This window comes from Chiroxiphia lanceolata, chromosome 7 (assembly GCF_009829145.1).
Source record: "Chiroxiphia lanceolata isolate bChiLan1 chromosome 7, bChiLan1.pri, whole genome shotgun sequence".
Lineage (NCBI taxonomy): Eukaryota > Metazoa > Chordata > Aves > Passeriformes > Pipridae > Chiroxiphia > Chiroxiphia lanceolata.
Window position 1 is genome coordinate 22858229 of NC_045643.1, and position 23521 is coordinate 22881749.

Below are 23521 nucleotides of genomic sequence, written 5' to 3' on the forward strand. Positions count from 1 at the left end.
CTGCTTATGCTTGTACCAAAGATGTTTGACATCTCTTGAGTTCAATTCCTTCAGTGCTAGAGGAAATGTGAGGCTGTTTCTCTCAAGCTGCTTTCCTCTAGTGGTAGAGGTCAGCATTTGACTGTGATAGTTCTCCTTTATTTTTTTGGCAGGCAGTTCTCTGACATTCCTGTTACTGAGATCATCTCCACTAGGGCTTTCAGAAGAACATCTGACTGGGGCTCAAATTTTTCATCTTCTTCTGTTCTGACTGTATAGTATGTTGTAGGAAAGGTTTCAGTCCTTACCATTAATAATTAATTTGTTTCTAGATACCTTTTGTGAACTCAAAGATCTGTGAATTTGTGGTTTCTTCCTTTCACCGTGATTTGGTTTCATGTTGAGGGTGTGGATTCTTTTAATCCCAAAGATAATTTAAGAGAATAAAAGTATCATTAAATTACTGCGGTCTGAGTCATACTTGGTCTGTGAGTTTAGTTCCCTGGCTTTCCCACACAGCATTTCCGATATGCAGTGAGCTGAGGGTGTGCAGGAAAGATGGTAGAGTGACCTAGATACTATTTAACTCTTTACTAGTGGATGGCTTTCTGACACTGGGTATAACCACTGCATTCTCAGTTCTTTTCTATGTGATAATTGTATCCATTGTGTTTCCCTGCTTCTGAGTGGTTTTCATAAAAAGGATTTTAAGATTTCTTTTAAAGTTGTTTTAAGCATCTTGTTTAGTTAAATTGATTGGAAAAATTAGAAAATGAACTATTTTAAAATCTGAAGCGTAGGCATTGAGATTCATCCTCAAACAAAAGTTATGGGTTCTTTCATATAGTAGTTTATCACTTCTAAGAGAAAAGTTCATTCTACTGCCCTCTTGTAGGTGAAGAAATAGTCATCTCAGGCTCTCTGAAATAAAAAGGTCTGTAAAGCCCAGAAACACTGCCCATGTCATACAAGCTTCCTTGCTGGCATATGTTGAATCTCTTCAAGAAAGATGGTGATACAGGACTGACTTCACTGACTTTGGGCTTGCCTGTCAACTTTGCTGTCATGCAGTGTTTGATATTTCTTGACTCTGTGGTGTTTTTTGACTAGTGAGATCTGCTGATGCTCTGGGTTTGTGAAACTCCTACCACTGCTCATTTTAAGAAACTTTGAATCTATGTCTTATTCTGCTTAATGCAGATTCCATCCAGGCTTGCACTTGACATAGCCAGCTAGAGGATCTCAATTTTCTCTGAGCCCAGTTGACTGAGTCTTGACTCAACCCTTTGCACAAATGCTTATGGGTTGGGTTTTTCCTGCTAGGCCAGGATTAACCTTCACTGTCTGTGTATTTCAATGTGAAGCCCGGTGATCCAAGTGCTTCCTTGAGCACACTGCCAAAGTGAAGTCTGGGACACTGGACTTACCCTTCCATGATGGTATTTGACATAATCATTATGCAAAAAGTCACTGGAGATGAGGTTCTGGGGATCACATTGATTTCAGCCAGCTTGGTGTGTTCTCCATGGCAGTCTGGAGTGCAGTGTGCTGTGACTGCAGGACTGTCTGCAGCTCAGGGCTGAGTGGGCTGACTGTGTGGTGGTTCCAGAAGACTTCAATTGTACTTGGCTAGTTGTTGTAGTGATGGGATCAGAACAGGTTAATGATGTTTTTAAAGAAAACGGTATATTTAAGCTACCAAAAGCAAATTTCCATGTAAGTATCTATTACATACTCTTTGCAAAACTGCGGAAATCAAACTCTGCCTCCTGCTTGGTTCAATCTATATTCAAAAGACCGTCTAAGCAGTGTGAAACTGAGGAAGCGTTGCTGAATATGACCCTGATGCATCAGCCACAGAGGTTGCACTTTAGATTTTGTGTTACAGCTCGTGATTGCTCATCTATCTAAAATTTGGCAACAGATGGGTAGTACTTTTTTTAATGCATAACACTCCTCTGTCCCTATCTCAGCACTTAATACTACTGCAGGCATCTTTTCAACAGAGCCATGCAGTTACAATCAATAATATGTGAACTGATGTTTCTGCTCAATAACATACAGCCACTTAAATGGCCTTCTGAAGTATATTGACCCCTGGAGAGAACTACTTTAGTACAACCATTTTCCCTATTGAAATGGAGATATTTGCTATTCAGCACAGCTGGGACTTCAAACTACAGAAACAAATTCAAATAGGGGTAAAGTCTACTGCCATGCTATTAGGGAGACGAGGCCTCTGGAAGGCTTAGCAGTAGTTTTGAATAATTTGTCCATTTAGTGCTGTTCTAATGACTGACATTAAGTTACCAGGAATTAAAGGAGATCATACTCTGTTTATTGTACAGATTCTTCATTATGAGGTGTTAATTCCAGTATAAAATAGCTGTTGAAAGCAGGATGTTACTATGAGTATTTCATAAAAGAGCTACTGCTAAAATGCAGTTCAGAGATACTAGAGGTTATTTGAATGTATTGGGTTTTTCCCTCTTCTGCCTTCCAGACAGAAGAGAGGCAGTCAACACTTTCCAAGATGGGGTGTAGAATTAGTGCAAGATAGAGGTAAGAACAAACAGGTATCTTTGTGTATAAAATATTTTAATCCAGCAGGCCAAGTCTTGGAGTCATCCTGTTGACTTTGAGTTGTCTTTATGTTACAAGACCAGAAGGAAAACATACAAAATACACTGATGTATTTTGAAAGAGTTACCCATGATAGGCATTATTCCAGCAACTAGACATCTTCAACACAAGATAAATGTGAGAAAAAGCACTATGTATGCATGTACATATGAATGTATGTAATTTTTTTAGATGTATATGTGTAATTTGCACGATATGTGAAACAGTTTTTTGTAGTTCAGAGCTGACACATGGATCAGGGTTTAGGAAACAGGATGTGGCTGAAAGTGCCCTTGTACTGTGACAATCTCCGGTGATATGGGTTTCAGGACTTTTATGGCATATTCTGTGGGGCATCATCTATTTAAACTGTGGGTAAAGATTTGGTTAGCAGCTTTCAGTAGAAGTGAAATTAACATGCAAGAATGAATTAAAAAGTAACATTCTGCAAATATACAGTCTTGTAATATTAATAGATGTGTGCCTATATATCTGGAGAGGAGGTAACCTCACACTAGCTAAGACTGTAGTCAAAATAACACATTTTGATTTATACTGTTCTGACTAAAACAAGGGAAAAAGTATTGGGAAGCGTAGATAAATGATTTTATTTTAAAATATTTTTTATATATATTTTTATATATTTATATTTATTATATTTTTGCCTTTTCCTTAATTCCCTTCCACAAGAAAAAGAAATATGCTTAGGAATAGACAAAATAATAGACAATCCATCATACGCTGACAATGACTGACTTTGTCTTCCTTGGATGGAGGAGGAGGAATTGAAAAATAAAAGGTCTTCAGGTAGAGGGACTCAATTATTCTCCCAAGCTGATCTCTACTGTTTAACACAGGGGAGAAAAAAGAGTTATGAATAACAAGGACTACTCTGTTATATCTTCATAATTTTATTCTTTCTGGCTGTTAGTGTAGGCTCTACAAAATCCGTGAGGCTGAAATTTTCCAAGATTTATGGTTGGATGTAGAAATAGTGCCTCACTTTCAGATTAAAACAGCTAGCAGTGGTAAATCAATACATGCACATCTGCAGACCTGCCATGAGCTTGGCTTATAAATACATATTAGCATTCATCTGGGTTAATTTCTCATCTTCCCAAATCATTGTCTTTAGTAGTGATCATTTCTCAGTATGAAAAAAAGGATAAAAGAAATTGCTAGACTTTAGAAATAATATTTCAGACTTGTAATTTTAACCTTTTTGATGCTTTCGTATTTTGCTTGCAAATGAATTATTACTTAAAAATCTTTCATGGCTATATGAAACTCTGCTCTCATATTTTTTATATTCTTTCTGGGAGCCACAGAAACTATGATAATTATTTGCAAATAATATTGTTTCAGATTTTGCTTTCAGCTGTGTGTTAAATGCAGATTTTTTTTCAGTGCTTTGTTCTTAACCTAGGCATAATTTGTGTCCATTCTGTAGCATTACGGTAAGAAAACAACAGGGTGAGACCATTTGCTTTCTTAAAATAACATGGTTTCGTTCTTCCATTTGTAACAATAGGAAACTGTAACCTCTTCCCATATACCTGAATAGCCTTGTTAGTGGTTGCAAATGCAAATTGCTGGAGAAAATCTAGATTGTCCTGTGTTTTCTTAAGTAAGAATAATTGTAGTACTAAAAAGTGAATTAGCCAAGAATTCTGAATATCTTTTAAATTAGTTATCTCCTTTTTTTTTTCTAAATCTGGATTTTCCAGAGTTTGCTCTGCTGAACAGGATGCTGGACAGTACAGATTAGGAAGCACAGCCTGCTTTGTGAGGGAGGCATTGAAAGGCAGATGTCTTGATTTTTCTAATGTTGCAGCATTTACTGGTGACTTCTTGTGTGGATCATCTTAATATGTTGTTTGATTTCAGATAATTTATGATTACGGAGATTTATTGTTTGCGACTATGCGAATAACTACAAACCATTTTCATATGAATGATCCTCAGTTCCGAGTCTTACAGTAGAACTTTCTGTAATGCTTTCAGTGGAAGAACACTTAATATAAATTACAATATACTACATTAGCAGTAGAGTAGTAGCAAATCAGTTTCTATAGTGTTCAATCTGATTTGCACACATCACTTCATATTTAAAATATTTTTCTCAAAAGAACAATACCACATAATGAATAAGAAAAACACGAAGTGGTCTTTCACATTGCTCATCAAACTCTCTAGACCACTGGCAGGAAACAACACTTTTAATGTCAACCAGCACTTTTGTCCCTACAAACAGATGTTTGAAAACGTAACTCTACGCAATTTACACATTTTAAAATACTTCACATGTGTGTTTTCAAATGGGTGAAGGGAAAAATCTCCTAAAAGCGTAGGCAGAAATTAGTTAGGAAAAAGTAGTTTAGCTTTCCTGATCTGTAGATTTCGTAAACTGTAAAGATTATGATAAACAATTTCTTCTTCTGAAAGAACAGTCATTTTGTTTAATGCATTACTTTGATTTTAATTTTCTTTTTCTTCAGTTTAGAAGTAAGCAAGCTATGGTTGTTTAGACAATACTTGCATTTCAAAGTGTGTCAAAGAGGCAAATCTGTTTGTGTTTCTGATAGGTTATTTATCCTGCTTAACCTATAAACTGTAAAGTAAGAAGGCTACTGAACTGACAGATAGCCTAGCAGATGGTTCAGAGATTATACTAAATCACCTCAGCTTGTCAGAAGTCAGGTTGGGTTACTGCAGGGGCAGAGGCTTCAAGAAGCATTGAATGGGATCGTTTTTCACAATTTGTTACTTGAAATTCTGTTTTTCTTTGCCGCATGTGACATCTTGTGTCTTCACAGTTAAAACCGGCTATATAATCAACAAATTTAGGACCAGTATGTTAGGACCCTGGCTTTCATAAGAATCATTAGGATGATGAGAATCGTTAGGAGTCAGAAATGTGAAAGCTTATCTTCTATGCAGGGCAAGGTGTCAGCTCTTCCACTTTAGCTGCTATTGTTCTCTCCTTTTTCAGTGTCTGGAGCTATTGTGTTGGTCCCTCCCTACCATAAAGTTGAACATTATTTTCTTGCTAGCCTATGAAAGGTTAAAAGGAAATCATATGCCATGTATTTAGTAGTAAAAATCATGCTGAGCAAGGATAGGCCAAGATTCAGGGCTTTGACAAAAAACTGTCCTTGAAGAGAGGGTGATTATTAATCATAGCTCTGCCAAGTATCTGAATTCACATCCTCAGTTGGGCGACTGAGACTACAGATGCTGATAAACTTGTCAGAGCTTAGAATAGAAGTTACAGGTTCATTCTTCAGAATTTGCCTTTTTTTTTTTCTTTTCAATTAACTAAAAAAGCCCTCAAACAAACCCTAATGTAAAGATTTTATACTTAAGCTTTTAAATCTCTTTTTAGATCAATACTACTGCTGTTGTGCTTTTTCTCAAAGTAGCATCAGCTGAATTCTTCTTGATGCCCAATAGGACATCAAGACAGCCTTCTCCTCCAACTCCTCTTTGCAGGGTTTGTGTGTGTCTGTCTTAATGGATTATTTTAAAAATTTTTTCCCCCATGATTGTGTCATCATAGGACTGAAGAATAACTGCTTTTTCACATATTGCAACATTCTTAACCTTATAAAATAAAACTAAATAAACATACCCTCACATTTTTGTTGACTTAAGGCTGACAGAGAAAACACCTCTGCAGGCAGTTTTTGGAAATCTGTTCATTTACTACACACTAAAAAACCACATTAAGAATGCTGCTTTAGTGTCAACTGAAATATGTCTGAAATGTTTAAAATGCCTGGAGACACTAGTACTCAGAGTCTTCCTTGGTTGTACTAAATGAAAGGATGTTGTACAGTGGGTCATGCTTTTAAGATAATCAATTTGTTGTGCAAAAAGGAGCATACTAATTGGAAAACCTTTGCAAAAATGTCATAAAAATAGCCGTAGGATACTAACAGGACTCCTTCCCCTTTAATTTCAGTCAGGCTCTAGGAATGGATAGAGGTTATTCCCATCTCTACAGAGCAAGAACAAGAGGAAGCAAACATTTCCTGATTCTAAAATCTTTTCTTCCCTGTCCCCACAACTCATCTTTGTCTGAACGAGGAAATAACTACTCTTGAGAAAAACAAATTGGATAGCTGAAAAATAATTATTTCCAAAATCATTTTCTGTGTGTCTCTTCACTGTCCACCAGGATTTTGAATTCTTCTTTATTTTTAGCTTTAAGGAGTATTTGCATTTGTGTAGAGCATGTACACTACAAACCAAATACCTATTCATAAAATACTGCTTTTTATTTGTTGAAATTAATATTGTCTGAGAAACGAAGGCATTTGTTCACACTTTGCAAACCTGTGTATGTCCGTTGTGCAAAGCCTCTGCTCCTTTATAGACAGGTAGCTGTTAGAGATGAGAGAATATCTGGGTTTGGATTTGGTTTTGCTGCTTTTGATAACTTCTCCGGGAAATCTGAAATCGTAACCTACTGAGCCTGAATAAAAAATTATTTGTACCAAAGTAATAGTAGTTTGCACTGGGCTGATATTGGTAATGGCATTGGTAATGATGATGACATATGCTCTTATCCACTGATTCTTATTGAAAACACAAATATACAAAATTTAAATGAAGAATTAGAGAGCTTATGAAGAAAGAATTGCTGGTCTTAATGAAGAATTTACAGCAGCATGTAAGACTGTTGATTTGTCATTGAAACCAATGATCTGTGGAGGTTTTTTTGGTTGTTGTTTCATTGGTTGGTTTTGTTTGCAGGGGGTTGTTTGGGGGATTTTTTTGTTTAGGTTTGGTTTTTTGTTTGGGTTTTTGTTTGGTTTTTTTAAGTACACAGATTTCAAAAGTAGTCTTTACATTAATGCACACAATGTAATTTTCATAATTTTGTAAAGACAAAACAATAGTTGGCTTTTATAAGAATTAATTCTAATTTATTTGGACGAATTATTTATCTCCTGAGTAAAATAATAAACATTGACAATAAGAACTACTTGGGTATTTGGATGTTTGGAAAACACCATCTTTCTCTCTGAAGTACCAGAGAGAGTCGAAGGGACAATTAGTAAGAAAGGAAGGAACTAGCATTATGTCAAAACCATATGACCATTTAGCAGCATGTCATGAAAGCAACACTTTAATTTAGATTAATGAGGAAGTTCTATTTTGCACATCATGAAAAATATGATCTAGTGCCTGAAACAGGGCACATCTGGTGGCATTGATTAACCCAATGCTTGAATATCTGAAGCTAGTAAAGGAGATTTTACTGAACCAAATAAATTAGCCAAATCTATAACAATTTCAAAACAACTCATACTAAGCTAGATTATGGGTACTCATTAACAGTGAAAATAAAAATATGAAAAGCATAACTGCAACTTTTTATGTAATGTTTAATTATGCTTTTGGTGGTAGGTACTCATTATGCTCCAGTAGCAGACTTTTAGGCCCATGATGGCCATAAACCAACTGAGTTATTCCGAAGAGTTTCTCAAAGAATAGTGTGTCTTCCAACAACAGAAAACAAAATACAGACAAAATGTTCTCAACAATGTCTCCTTCTACACTACGGCATAGATGTGGTGAAGAAGAATTTAAGAATGGAAACCATATGGTTTGATTCTGTTCTCCAAACTCAGTATTCCGCTGGATTGAATAAATTTCTTTATCCAGTTTTTGTAAGAGAACATTTACCCATAGCTGCAGAGCAGCATCAGAACAGGCTATCACAAGGACTAGCAGTGTTGTATTAACAATTATTTTCTGAAATTCCCCTTACTGGGAAGTCAAAAATTTGATACATAGAGAAACAAAAACTCCCTATATTTGTCTAAGCTTAAAAGGGAGCAAGAGCTTAAGGTTCAGTACACCACTTTCCCAAAATGCAACAGAGAGAGGGGGGTGTGGGAGCCAGATAAAACCTTTTGTGCTGCTCTGAGCTTGGTTTTCGGATCCAGGGGAAAAGATTGCTGGGGCTGATTATGTTTCCTTGGCTTTGCTGTTGGCTTAGAAATGCTCTGAACACTGGAAGATCAGTGAGGAACAGGAGATGGCTGTCCCAAGTCAGCTCTTCCTGACAACTCCCTTGACTCTTTTCCTCAGCTCCAGGGAATTTTCTTTGCTCCTTTTGCACCAGGTATTATAGAGGAGCTGAGAACTCCAGCAGAGATGAGGCTTTCTCATGGACTGTTAGGGTTTCTTGTCTTCAAGTCTCAGCTGAGATGAATGGACTGGCTTCCACCTAGTCTACAAGCAAGATAGTTGGTAGTGTGGGCTTGGCTAGTAAGACCATCAGTTTCATATTATATTCATATTTTGAGTTGTAGTGTTCAAAATACAACACTCTCTGTTTGGGGAGGTGAGGATTATCTTAAAAGTTGCACATCACTCATTTGCAGAAGTCAGTGTTTGTTATCTGCATTTATTTAGGGTCATACTGAAAGATAGCATGATTTCCTTTCAAGCAGGAATTTACTGCATTTAGAGCATGTGCAAGGTGCCCACTGACCATATTGTGTGCTGAATAAGACCATCTTGAATAAGAAAGGGGTTTTGTTTGTTTTTTTGTTGTTGCCTCTTTTATTTTTAAAGCTGATTTACAGACTAACCAGCCCCACCTGCACGTTCTTTTTAGTGTTACAATTAATATATAGGAATTGCTTTGGAAGTATTTGCTTTGTGCATTTTGTTCTTGTTATTTATCCCAGTCTAAAGTAAGACTTATTTTGATGGGAATCTATTCAGCAACTGCATTATATTTTAGGATTAACTGATCTGCCCTCCCACATCACCCTCCTTGCTGGATCTGCCTGTTTGTTGTGCTCTCTCTAGTCACCTGGTGAGAATATTGGCTCCCTACTGAAATTTTGGTGTTCAACCAGATTCCCTTTCCTTTCATTATTCCACCTTAAAGTGAGTTCACATACTCAGAACCGCTTACATGTTATGAAATCCATGTCTGGTTTTACCACATGACTCTGACTCTTAAAAGTAAGAGCATTCCATGGAAGGCATTGATAAGATGCTAAGATGTAAAAATTAATCTAGAATAAACATAGAAGATATGCAGCATTGTTTCTGCATAACAGAGGAATTCTGACAGCACTGCAGTAATGCAAGCTGTAACACCAGGATCTCTAGGAATGCTCTTTTTATAACTGGATTGGACTTAGGCAGAGAAAGAGCACTGTTCATCTTCAACGCAAAGTTCTGGACAGTTAAGGATGGAGGACCTGAACAGCAATAAAAGGCAAGGATTTTTCATGGTAACAGAGTTCCATGTGTCCATGTCAGGTGGTAGAGAAACCCTTCACAGCACAAGCTGGAAGATAGTTTGAAAGTAGTCCAAAGAAAAGCTTGGTAGCATAAGATATATTACATTAAGCTGTTGTGGCCAAAGATTTGAACAATTCATTCCAGAGAAGCCTTATCAAGCCTCTCGCAACCAGTTCTTACTGTACCTCCCTAATGCACACACAGATAAGTTCTTTCAACACTTAAAAAAAAGCACTTGGGGCAGAGAGTTCAAGCTACTTCATTCCCCTTTCTTTGTCATGTTTATGATGGCATCTTACTACCCTCACATTTGCAAGTGTGTTCATTATATTACCAGATGTACAAAGGGAAAAAATAAACAGGGGTTCAGGTTGATACATCTACTTAGTTTTATAAGGACCCTTTTATCTCAACGTCATGGAGGTTGCCAAAATTAGGCTTCAGAGATGTTTTAAATGTTAAAAGTATCTCTAGCTATTTGTAATAAATCTCTCAGGGTGATTGTTTGCACTGTTTTTGACCATGTTGTTGAACAATGTGATTTTAAAAAAGTATATGGTGATGCTTTGCTTCAGGTCTTCCACTTCAAAAGTATCTAAGACAAAGGTATAATGCTGTGTTAGAGATTCACATTGCCTGGCAATAGATTTGGGGCAGCTGAGCAGATGAAGGTAATTCTTTCATTTCTGCACCAAGAGTATGTAATAGGCAGTGGTAAGCATTATCCTATTAAGCAGCAATACTGCATTTCTTCCTAACTTGGTTTTGAACAAGTTTCTTCTTTATCTCCTATCCAGATAGACATTTGTATTGGTGTTCTGTACTATAATGATAGTATGTACACTGTTCACAGGCTGTTACTGGGCATATCCCTTTTAATCCCATACCCAGTACACTCTGGCAATTATTTACCTGCCTCTTACCCAAGCCCTCTCTTTCTCAATATGTGAGTTGACATTGGTCTAGGTGCTGTGTAGAAAAGAGATGCAAAACTGAAAACATTTTCCATCTCCAAAGATAATTCAGACTGAAGAGAGAATATGTTAAAAGCACTCAAAAAAAAGAAACTCTTTATTGCTGCTGAACATTAATTAGATATTATTTTTGGGAGATAAATAACCCACTTAGTAAGAAATACCTAGTTGCTTGTCACCAGCCAGATTAGCAGTTATTTCTCAAGACTGATACTGAATTTAAAAGAAAGTATATTTTAAAAAATTGCTCCATGGCCGAGGGAATGAGCAATTGCCAATCACTGTGGAAGTGATTCTGCCACTCATGAGAATAGTGCTCTGCTGTAGGTAGGAAGTCTCACCAAGCATGCAGTAAGGCTGTGGAGCTGGAGAGAAGCCTCTGCACAGTGCCTAAGACAACTAGATGTACAGGAGCTTTGAGAGGAATTATCATCTTCAGGCATGACCTAACATCATAAAATATAAATTTTCTCTTGCTTGCTATAATCCTTTTTTTTAAGCAGGTGATACGTATCAGTTTACATCATGACTGATGTATTTTATAGCTCATTGATTTCTGCTGGGTTTTGATTGCAGTGGCACCTGACAAATTGAAGACAGGAGACTTTATTAAAAGCAGAGTATTAGGACTGTAGAATTCAAGGGGAAGAAGGTAGGTTTTCACGATGGTCATCATTTGAAGGAAGCACTTGGGAGGAACTGCAAGGAGTACTTTCCTCTGGTATCAGACCCCGTGTTGGGAACAAGGAGGGGATATATCCCTGTAGCCAGGGTGAGGGCGGGTAAACTGCATTTCTGTGCCTCATGGCATGAGTGGAAAGCTAGCACATGGGAATATCGTAGGAGAAATCCTGGCGATAGCTGCTATTGTTATACTGGTTCCCAGTTTGTTCCTAGCCTCACACTGCTGAAATTTCTTGGCAGCCTTCCATGGTGGGTGATTCTTTGCAGGAGCCGTGCTATCTAGAGCAGTGAAATAAATCACTAAGCCATCTTGCACATTGGAAGGTGGTCCACAAATTTGCTGTAAAGAACAGACATACAGGCACCTGTTTATGGGCTGGTGTGTGTCAGCATAGGTGGGCCAGTGCAGTCCACAGCCAGCTCTGACTCCCCACCCTGAACCAACCTACTGAGTTACTGTGCTTACATAGATACCCAGTGCTGTAGTTTTTTGCCACCACTTTCTATGCTTTCAAGAACTGAAACAGTAGGAGGGACAAGATCATCCTTTGGTTATGTAGCTTTTCTCTTTAAGAAGCTTAGGGAAGCTGATAGGATATGGAGAATGCTGGCTGTCAAATGTCATGCTGGGTACAAGTGACCTGAACAGTTCACTTCTCTCATTTGTAGCATGCGTTTTTACTCTGGACTAAGAAAAGTTCTGCAGAAGTTTTGACTTAGGGATTATAAAGCTTTCTAAATGGAGTAACGTATTTGGAAAATAAGTGCTCCAACTGTTAGGCACAATTTCTATTGCTTTATTACAGCTTCTAAAATGGTATATTTAGGTATGCACTGATTTTCATTGATGCTTGTACATTTTTAGGCTATAGATGGATAGTTCTATTTTATACCGGTGTAGACACTCACAATTTCAGATAAAATAAGAAAGCCATCACCTTGTGGCTTATGTTCCTGGTTTACTCCCTTGCAACCATTTGAAGCTATACAGTAGCTCATTGAATAAACAGAAACTGGTGAATTGAATTGAAATTGGTTACCAAGATTGATAACTACATTGAAACTTCTATTTAAATGTTCTTTAGGGGGAAAGTACTTTGTAATAGATTTTGTCTTTGAATAACTATCACTTTGCAAGTGAACAGTTATTTGAGCACTCTTAGTGAATAAAGCATCATTTATTAGACCTCATATATTTTGAAGAATTTTAAAGACTAATACAGCTACTGCAGAAATTGAGTTAGTTGTCTTTTGACATAACATCTTTTTGAAATGATACTCACTCTGTTGCAATTATATTTAGCAGGTAAGATGGCAAAACTTTATTCTTCTCCAAATTCCCCTTTCTTATACTGATAACATTTCTCATCATTTTCAGCTCATTTTGGTTTCTTGTACAATGCTAAGGAGCCTCTTAGCGCACAGTATGTAGATATACCTGTTAATGTAATAAGTTGCAATATATTCTCATGTGAAAGCAAACTCCTGTTGCGTCGTTTTTTTCTTGTGTGCTCACAGCACTGTATCAAGTGTAGTTCACAAGCAAACAGAGGAGATTGTGAGTGAGGAGCTTGGGAAACCTATGTTCCATTTCCAATTCCCCTGCTGATGCAGGCCAACAGATTTCCTGCTTTTAAATTGAAACTGGGATTTGTCTTCCAAGGGAAATTTCAAGTTTTTACCAGCAGCAATAAATTCTACTCTAAATGTGATCGAAATACCCAATTCTGATAAATATTGTAGAGTACTTCAGAAACAGCAATTTTTCCTATAACTGGATTTGCTTCTGCAAGCTTAGTTGCTCAGATCTCTGTGTGCTCACCTTTGGGCTGCATAGCAGACTGGTACCTGGGCTCATCAGTTACTGAGAAGCTGAGGAACAGGCAGTGAGAAAAAGAAAATAGAAACTTTCCTGAGGAATGTTTTGGTTTTAGTTGAAATTGTTTATATTTACAGAAATTTACAGAAAATTTTTTGCTACTTTGTTGATCAGCTTTCATAAATCTTCCACTTGTCACTTTCCAGAGCAGAATAATATTAAATTAAATTTAATATTTTTCTGTTTGTCAGTTGAGGTTTTATTGGGTTTTTTCTCTTTTTTTTTTTCACATACAGTGTTAGCTAGCAAGCCTAGCACTGACAAGGCAACTTGTCTACTTTAACTGGTGTATATACTGAGAGAGTCCAAGCTTCTGTCTAAAATGTGGTGCCTTATATGTACCACGATTTTAACTACATTGTATTCTTTTCTACAAAGCACATTTTTTCTGGCTTGCTTTGTGATTCTGTTGTGCCACTGAGAACATAAGGTGAATAGAAAAGATAGTGCTTGAAACTGTTAATCTTTTTTGTCATTTCCATCTACACATGAGTTTTCATTACATATAGTTTATATATTGTTCAATTTTGCATAGAGTAAAGGATCCTAGTGTATAAAATAAGGTGATTTGTGTATCTGTTATAATAGGATGTTCTTTTCTCATTTTCTTTACATATGTGTAATACATTTTAGGTATGGGAAAATTGTATCCACGAAGGCTATTTTGGATAAGACAACAAACAAATGCAAAGGTATGTACACTTGCCTTTATATTCACCTGAAAGTCGTAACTGATTCTATACAATATGTTAACGTTGTATTTTAAGTGCTTTCTACCTCTTTTTCCTTCCTCACTGTTCTTATTCCTAAACTAGTCTTATATCTTGCCCATGGTTGGTGTATTCAATCCATTTGTCTCCAATGGAGCTGGCAGACAGCCTGTGTCAGTGGTGCAGCCAAGCTGGAGTGAAGCTGACATGCACAGTGCTGGCTGGCAGTTTGCCTCTATTTTAAAAACAAAATTGGAGTTAAAAGCAGCTTTCCGCCTTTTGCCTGGAGAAACTAGGGAAGCTTACAGAAGACCATTCAACTATACTAGGCATCTAAAAAAAATTATACATTGTGGAAATAAGCTCCATTGATTAAAGTAGCTTAAAGCAGCACTTAATTACATGTTCCAGTAGTCTAATTGTGTTTTGTTATATGCTATTGAGCGTATTGGAAGCAAAGAGAGGGTTCGTTTTCAGTAAAGTAATTGCGTCTGGAAAAAAAATTAGAACTCCTTTAGATAAACTGGATACATCAGTTCACTGATTTTTGTCGCTCATTGCAATTGCATTAAGATTATATCCCAGTGGGTGCATGGTGGGAGAAGGAGTGGTGCTGAAATACCAGATTTCAGAGTTTCTTTTTTTACAATTAAGAGGATAATTTCTAAGCAAAGTGAAGTATTAAGTCAGCTGATTTAGCGATGTTAATAACACCCATGAATGAGCATAAAGCTGATAGGCAGAGGGAGGAGAGTTCATAATTAATTAAGACACAGTTTTTGTGCAGAACTTGGAAGCAATGCAGGGGCATAACTCCTCAGCTCCCCATCTTAAGAACTTAAAGGGGCGCTGACAGTTCAGAAACTGAGATTTCTGGAATTTTTTCCTAGCTTGTATGCAGATGTCATGGTGACTAGGAAAGACGAGATACCCTTTTCAATTATTTTAATTAGTTAGTGCCTGTGGTTGCACTTAACTGATTTAGCCTGTCCATTCCATCAGTTCCTGGAGTCTTCGGTAGTCCTGTCGGTGATACAGAAATTCTCACATTAATGCTTTTAGCTGATTTTCCCAATACAGAGTTTAAATCTCATTGATGAAAAGCAGTAGCTAACAGCCTGCTTTGACACTATACTGCAAGGTAAGACTCCAGGGAATCTTGCTGCATGTCACTGAAATTGTGATAGGAACATAAGTAGGCAGAATGCAGATATCTAACTGGAATTTAACCAAAAGATTGACAGCATCTCTGGCTTTTGCCAAAAAATGCACCATGGCATTTAAAGTAACTGGAACAACAAGCAATTGACTTTATATATCATCTAGAAGGTGGCAAAGCCAGCTTTGATGGCATGCTTGGTGTCAGTAGCTTTGTATTACGCCGTGCAGTGTTTTGGAGATAACCGAGACTGCCGTGGGTATGGAAAGCTAGTTTGGGGTATGGGAAGTTAGTTTTGCCTTGGTGGCACAAGACTTGATATGAACTAACTCACTTTGTTCCATGTCAGGATTTAACAATCCACAACACCACGTGTTACACAAAACAATATGCTGCTTTCTTCAGCTTCTTGGCAGGATAAGTAAGCCTCCACTGATATACAAGGCTGCTTGAGTTGTTTTTCCCAAGTTAAGAACTTTAAAGCTGGTTCAGTTACATCATTACACCACCTTTTCTCAGTATGAATATAAAGTAAGAAAATACTATTATATTTTGAAGAAATATTTCCATTTTCTACTCCTCTAGAGGTTATTTTATTGTTGGGTTTTTTTCTTTTAACCCAACCTGAACATTGGAAAGGGATTTTGTTAATACTTGGGCAGTTCAGTGGTGGAAAGGAAGGGGATTGAAAAGTGCACAATGGGGTTTGCAATAACATCTAGTGAGAGTAGCTTCCAAACTCTGACGGCCTTTTGGTGAGCCTTGAGCATCCAATTCTCTGGTTGCATTAAAAATCCCAGCCTATAAGGTCAGTGTCTTTTAAGGCCAAGGTATATTGCAATTTGGTAATCCTAGGTGTTGTTGTTCAGAATAAGAAAAGGAGTTATTGCAGATGTATGAAATTTGTTACGATGAACTTTTGGGTTATTTTAATATTTAAGGATTGCATTATATGGCATAGAAAATGCTTTCAGGACAATTTTTCACATTCTTGTTTCAGCAACAATGGGAAAAATCATTTGCTTTCACTGAAACTGGGTTTTCACTCACTTTTTAACTGTCTTTTTTGTATATACAATGAGGTAACTCATTAACCAAAAATTGGATAGATATGTGTATTTTAAACTGAATCCATTGCCCCGTTTTGAATAAATGAAATTAGACTTATTCATCATTTATTCAAACTGGATAAAATTTAGTTTAGAAAAATTAACAGATGATGCTTTACTTAGTTATCTCTATGAAATAAACTCCTGTTAGAAGATACATATCAGATAGCACAAAGCAAAGCACCATACTGCTTGTTAGCAGTTTGGCCAAAATCCTGATAATAAGTGGGCATGGAAATGGATTTGTTCCGCTAGAGTAGATCCTCACCAGATCAAGGTTCAAGAACTTTGCTAGGTTTGTTGTTTTTTGGGGGTTTTTTTTTGTCTTTTTGTTTTGTTTTGTTGTGGGGGGGTTTTTTGTTTGGTTTTTTTTGGTTTTTTTTTTTTGTTTTGGACTACATGAAGAACATAAGAGTTCAAATTGTTGTCCCTCTTGATCAACAGGAAAATTGTATTAAATAATAACTGTGCTAGTAGCATGGTTGTTTGATATGAAGTGTTTGATTATAAGCTGGTTGCTCTCTTGTTAATTAGATGTTTTCTACTTCAGGTTACGGTTTTGTTGACTTTGACAGCCCAGCAGCTGCTCAGAAGGCAGTTTCTGCTTTAAAGGCCAGTGGAGTCCAAGCACAGATGGCAAAGGTGAGTTAAAATAGCCAGCTAATTCTTGCAATGGGTTGTAAAGATGAACAAGCTTGTATGTTAGCAGAACATAGGCAATGTGGGGTTTCAAGTGGTAGGCCCTTCACAGAGAGCCATGTGATATATTAAGGTAACAAAATGGAGGCTTTTGACTGCCATAACCCAAATCATCTTAACTAATGAAATAAAGAAGCATAGTATGTTAAATTCTCCAAGCTGATCTGATTGCATTTATCAATTTATTTATTATAGTATTTTCCATTGGCTTCATCAAATGAAAGTTTAGCAATAACTTGTAAGAACTACAGCAGGCTTAATGAGTTAGTTTACAGCACAAGGTATGAAAGGTTTTATACATTACCTGCTTGTTAACTGAGGTTAGCAGCATTGCAATTTGGGGATGAATTTTTAAGCACAGCATGGCAAAATTTAACCTTTGGACTTTGTTTCAACCCTTTTTTTTCTGTTAGTGTGAGTAAAATTTAAATCTGACCATTCATGATAGATGTCTTGAAATTTCTAGCCATCTCTTTGACTATCTATTTCTGCATCAAGGCAAACCCAAGAATTATTAAAAAACAAAGAAATTAGATCTGTCTTCTTTTCCTCTGATTTTTAATGATCCTTGTCTCAGAGTCAGGTTATAAGTCATATGTGATCTTCAGAGCAGTGCTCTTTTGGCATAAGTTTCTCAAATATATAAAATTAGGGAGATGATACATTAGTAATGATTTTGTCACATATTCTTGTTGGGTCTATGACCTGGTTCCAAAAGAGTGCCATAAACACCTCAACAAATTTATTAACTATAGAAAATATTACCAATATAATCTGTTGGTACCTCTTAAAGCAATTTTTTTTTATTTTCAAAATTATATTCTAAATTTAAAAAAGTTAAAATCTAGTAATTAACTAGTAATCTCAGAGGCTTTTTTATTAAAGTAGTCTGCTGCAGATCTAGTAAATCTTTTATAGTTATCCATTAGGTACAGATTTTTTTCAGATGAGATATTTTCCACAGCTTCTCAGCTGAAGAGAACAGTTAAGCTAACAACATAAACGTCTTAGGATGGATTCCAGGGTAACAAAATGGAAACCATATGTTTCATACTTAATGCATGTTTCATTACAGCCATGACACAAACATACATGCTTACTGGAAAACACTTGATTTTTTTTTTCCTGTTTATAAGATTTTATGTACTTAATAAAGGTCTTTTAATTAATCTTTAGGTTTTAGGTAATCACTTTAAAATATACACCAAAGCCTCTGTCTGCCATCTGATGGATATGATATCTAGATAGGAGGGGCAAAAAGAGAATGTGAAGTCATGTAAATTCATTTTCCCAATGAACTTTGATGTCTGATTTAATTGTCTTCTTGAGTAGATGGAGAAGCTGTAATAATTAACTATAGTAATCTAATGAATAGTTTCTTAATTTTTTTCATGGTGTATATTTTTGACTCAATTCCTCTGACAGTTGCAATATTGCTAATATTGCTTTCTGTTAGCATTAATGAAAAAATGTGCACCAAAATACCTAAGAGTTTTGACTGACTTTTCTGACATTGTGTCAAGCCTTCTGACCTGTTGGAAGTCTGTAACTATAAAGTTTAAATTCTGGTGAAATTTGTTCTGCTCTTAACACAGGGAGAGTGTTTGAATTACTTAAGAGACCAACCCAATAAACAGTACTACAAAACAGTCACTAGGGACTACAAGTTTAGGTACTTTGATTTTTGTCTATTTTGAGCCACTGGATTTTTTTCCCCTGGGCAGTGTTGCTCTCCTTTTGTCTGAAAAGCCGTATCTCCGCTTAGATGCTCCAGACTTGGAATGGCCAGTCACAGTTGTTTTAACAAGATCAGCAAATCAGACCCTTCACATGCAAGACACTAAAAGTTTGTGTTTGTGCATTTAGTATTTTATCCTTTTGCATGTTACCACCTGTGCCATGAAGTCTTGCAGTGAAACTGCTCAGGCTTAAGCCTGAGTGTCACAGAGGAAGATTTGGAGAACAGTTTCTTGGCTATCTAATCACTCAGTGTCCTTAGCGACCACTGCAGCTGCTTCAGTTTCAAAGGGGGAATACATACCTGTTGGCAGGATTTATCCATGGGAAGATGTGCCCAGGGTGTCAGGCAGCAGCATGGCTCCTCAGTATTCTCACCCTCCTCCCAGATATGGTGGTGGTTCCTGACCCACAGCAGCTGAAGGGGAAGGAAAATGTGACTCTGGCTGCCGTAAAGCCCTTTTTGCGATGTCCTGCTGTAACTATATGTCAGCAAGTTCATCTGCAAGTCCTAGTTTGGTGGAAGTGGTTCAGATTTGTATGTATTAAAATTTTTTTGCTTGTTTTGTAGAGATAACTTCAAATTGTAATTCTATTGTTTTTATTTTAAATATAATAAATAATTAAATTATTATTGTTGTTGTTATTATTATTTGTGAGCTTTTCCTATCTGTGGGGTAAGATCATGCTGTACTTGGCAGTCTGCTTCCAAGATGATCTGACTCTAAAAAAATCTAATCTCACCTGCTATGGTTTTGCTATTACTGAGCAGATCAAAAGGGCCTAGAGCCTGAAATATGGCTCCAGGCCAAATCCTGCCAACTCTGTTCCAGGGGAGTCACTGTTGGTGGCCTCCTCTCAGGAGATGTCACGATGATGATGATGTTGGCAATGGAACCCTGTGTCAGTCCATGACTTATGAAACTTTGTGTCTTTAGCTATCTGCTCTTTCTGAGAATCTGAATTGGGAACACTTTTCTAAGACAAAGCAGCAAAGGGTTTTGCTTTGTGCTGGTTAACAGTATCTTCTGGTCACTGCTGAAACAGAAACGCCTCCAGCAATTCCTTTTGGTCAGAAAATGAGGCTAAGAGTTTATGTAAGAGGATACTGTGTGACCAGGGGATGGGAGTAGCTTTTGGATGGAAATTTAAAATGGAGTTAACAGGCTATTGCCCCTCTGCTCTCTTCCACTTGAGGATTGCTAGTGTTAAGTCCATCTTTTTCAGGGTACAAAACCAGTAGCTTCTCTCTTACTCAAGAGATAAGGTATGGAAAGAGCAGATACCTGTCTTGCAAGAGTACTGTTATTTCTAAGCTAGTTAATAAATGGTGAGTGTCTAATTTTTATTTTCATTAATTTTAATTTATTGAAATTTCTTTTATTAGTTTATTGTGCTTGCTCCTAGAGGAGTACTTTCATTGTAAACCAATAATAGTAAGTTCAAAAGTCATGATTTTCCAGAGCTGTGCAGTCTTACATAAGATTATTAGTAATATTGGAGAGCTCTGACCATTTTTTTGTTAGAAAAATTATGGTTGCTGACAGTGATTTTTCTGAGAATTCTCTTCTCTTCCCACCACCCCACAGGTAAAAGTGAGATAACTCTAGGTTTCTACACTGTTCAGAGCAGACAGAATGTGACTTTGTACAGGAAAATAGATGCACACAGAAAATCTACTGTATATCGACATTTTGAATAGATATTTTAAAAACTGAGAATCTCTAAGGGATGTTTTAGAAATGATGAGGTCCAAATACTATGGAGATATGAGACACCTACATTCTGATAGGTTTTTGACCTTGACTTTAACATAAAGCATTCGAGTCACTGCCCAGACCAAGTTCTGTCCCATCAAATGGTATTAACTCAGTTCACCTGTAGTTAGTGAAGCAACTATGTTTCAAATGGAAAGTTGACTTTAATTCTGATTCTTCTGGATTTAAACTAATGTGTAGATATAACAGGTAAAAAAGAGCTACTGAATAAGAATGTTAATAAAACCCACAGTTCTTATCTTTCTATCTATCGAACTTAAGACAGTAAGAGAATCATTGTGTTTGCAGCCTAGATAAAGTCAGCAAGAGAATATCTATGTTATACTGACAGCAATGTAGAGTTACACAAGCCAGCCAGAATAGCAGTCTGGCTCTGGCAGCTCAGAGTTCATCAAGTGTTAAAAAAACTCCCTTCCTTGTGTAGTAGTGACATTTGTACAACCATATTGTCCAGCTCATGGTAGATTAACAGATTTCTGAGATAATATAGTGAAATCTGTATCTACTTGTATCTACTAGAACTATTCTACAAATGGAATTACCACTTTTTGCAAAGAGCTTGCAATGTACTTTAGGCATCACAAGAAGGATTAACATACATTCCAGCATTCTCACAATTGAATTTCAACCATGTGTTTAAAATTCATGTAGTGTCCTCTCTTTAAGATGATTTAGCTGTCCAAGTCCAACACAACTGCTATAGACTCTGTGACCCTGGTCCTCCAGACTTTGTTATTGGAGACTTTTTCTTGTTGTCTCCTGTATTCTCTTTATCCTCATGAGATTTTCTTCTGTGTGTACAACTTTGCTATAAGATGGTCAATATAATTTATAACTTAAACAATTGGCATTCATTATTTTCCAGTTTGTGTTTTCCTGATTTTTTTTTTTCCTATGGAAGCACAAACCTTTAGTAAACATATACTTCTTATAATAGAAGCCATAAAAGTAGTCCACGGACATGTAATATTTCTGTGGTCAATGAGACTTGTTAATTCGAGCCAAGGAATGCTGTTCCATGTACTAACGTGCATTTCTGGGGGAAGACTCATTGCTTATCCATTCAAAGATTTCCCCAGAGTCATACATTTTTAGGACTTAGGACTTCAGATTCATAATGTTACAATTTCCTCCTCCTTAAGATCTCCCCTTCCACTGACAATTAAGTGTGATCCTCCTTATATTGTATTAGCTCTCACATTTACAAATTACTAAATGTTTTCAGATATATTAAGCTTGTGCAAAAAATTAGGGCCATCTTAAGAATTTTTTTCTTATCCAAATTTTGCCAGAAGGATGTCTGTGCTAACAATGTAAAGTATGTTGTCCCATCGCATACTGATTTCCACCATTCTTAAGATACAATTTCTGTTTTCTGGGGAGCAGTCTGTTGCCTCTCAAAGCAGCAGATCAAGCTCTCTGAAACTCTTTACATGGGGGTGGGTTTTAGTTTGTGATGAATATGAACCCATCATCTGAGTTCACATTAATCCTCCAGAACCCAGAGGTGACCTGAATTTGTAACCCTTATATTTTTTACTGATGGTTATAAAAGCAGAACTGTGATGTACTCTCCATGTGCTGGTAGCTTTATCTTTCTTTCCTAAGTTTTTATATTTTAAACTTACTTTAGGTGAATTTTTTCCAAGCATATTTGGAAAAGATGACCTGTCACACTATATAAAATGTGAACTTGGGGAGGGAAAAGCTGCTTAGCTGCTTGTGCTCATCTCTGTAACAGAAATCAAGGCTTTTCCACAGCTATCAAGCATAATGTATTAAGGGCAGTCTTCCTTTATGTTGCTGATAAAGAAAGTGGTTTTGAGTTAGCAAAAATGAGAAACAGCTAACTTCTTTGAGTTTTTTTTTGTACTTGTCTTCACTGTGAAACCTTCTGGAGAATTAAATCAGTTTTCATTCCTACAGAGTAAAGTAAGAAAATAAGTTTAGGTTACCATGGCAGCCAGCGCACTTAATCTGACTAGAGAAGGTAGACATAGTGCAATTTTTTTTTCTGCATCTGGGCTTCTGAATGCTAAAGAACAGATGACAGACAAACTGGAGCTAACTCAAGCAGATTTCTACAACAGTTTTTAGCAACTGTCTTGTAAGAAAAGTTTTATTTTTACCTAGTTTGTAGTACTTTTTGTAGGTAATAGTATTAAATCCTACTGTAATAGACTTTTAATAAATTTTCCTCCTTTTATTTGTAAAAGTTCTTACAAGTCATTATAAAATAAATTGAAGGTAAGCTGAATTTTGCCTACCTGGGGGCCAAATGACTATCACTTCAGTAATTGCATGGGTATTAATAAGGCAGTTAACAACCACTTCCCTTGAGTACACAGCTTCAACCCACAAAAGTCTTATCTCAATAGCTAAGTACTGCTGTGGCTTGTTCTGACAAGGGTCTGGTGCCTTGTTATGAGCTTTGGTGGGTTCATTCAGAGCTCCCAGGGTGCCCTTCCAGCAAAGGGAAAGCAAGATTGCTGAGGAATAAAAAGAGAATGTATTATTGCAGTGATAGTCTGATTGCAATCTTGATCACAATGCTTATTGTAGTTAAATTCCTCTTCTTAATACAGATGTGCCTGTAAAAATGAATTAAAATGTTTAGCTTATTAATCATACGCAGTTCTGGAGAACAAGTGAAGATTAGGGTAGAGATTTTTCCCTTGAATTGTGTTGTTAACAGTCTGTGGTCAGACAGTATTAAAACTGTGGCTAAAACAGACATATTTCAGTGAGACACTGACCAACCGTAAATTTTAAAGTAGTTTCTATATGAAGGCAGACAAGCATTTAATCCCTTCCCTATCAGTCAGAGGATCTTCCATACTGTGAGCAGTGCCTAGTCACATGTTTCTGAATGGCTATCTGTTCGCTCTGACCTTACACAGAGCAACAGAAAACAGA

At 36.7% G+C, this 23521-nt stretch overlaps 1 protein-coding gene across 4 annotated transcripts in view; it reads left to right on the forward strand.

Annotated features, from left to right (window-relative positions):
• The window catches only part of RBMS1 (RNA binding motif single stranded interacting protein 1), a 145418-nt gene that overhangs the window by 90411 nt on the left and 31486 nt on the right, over positions 1–23521 (forward strand). For all 4 annotated transcript variants that reach the window (XM_032693144.1, XM_032693145.1, XM_032693146.1 and 1 more), the window contains exons 3-4: positions 14047–14105; positions 16942–17033. In XM_032693144.1, the coding sequence (XP_032549035.1) occupies positions 14047–14105; positions 16942–17033 (151 nt within the window). The remainder of the gene's footprint in view (positions 1–14046; positions 14106–16941; positions 17034–23521) is intronic.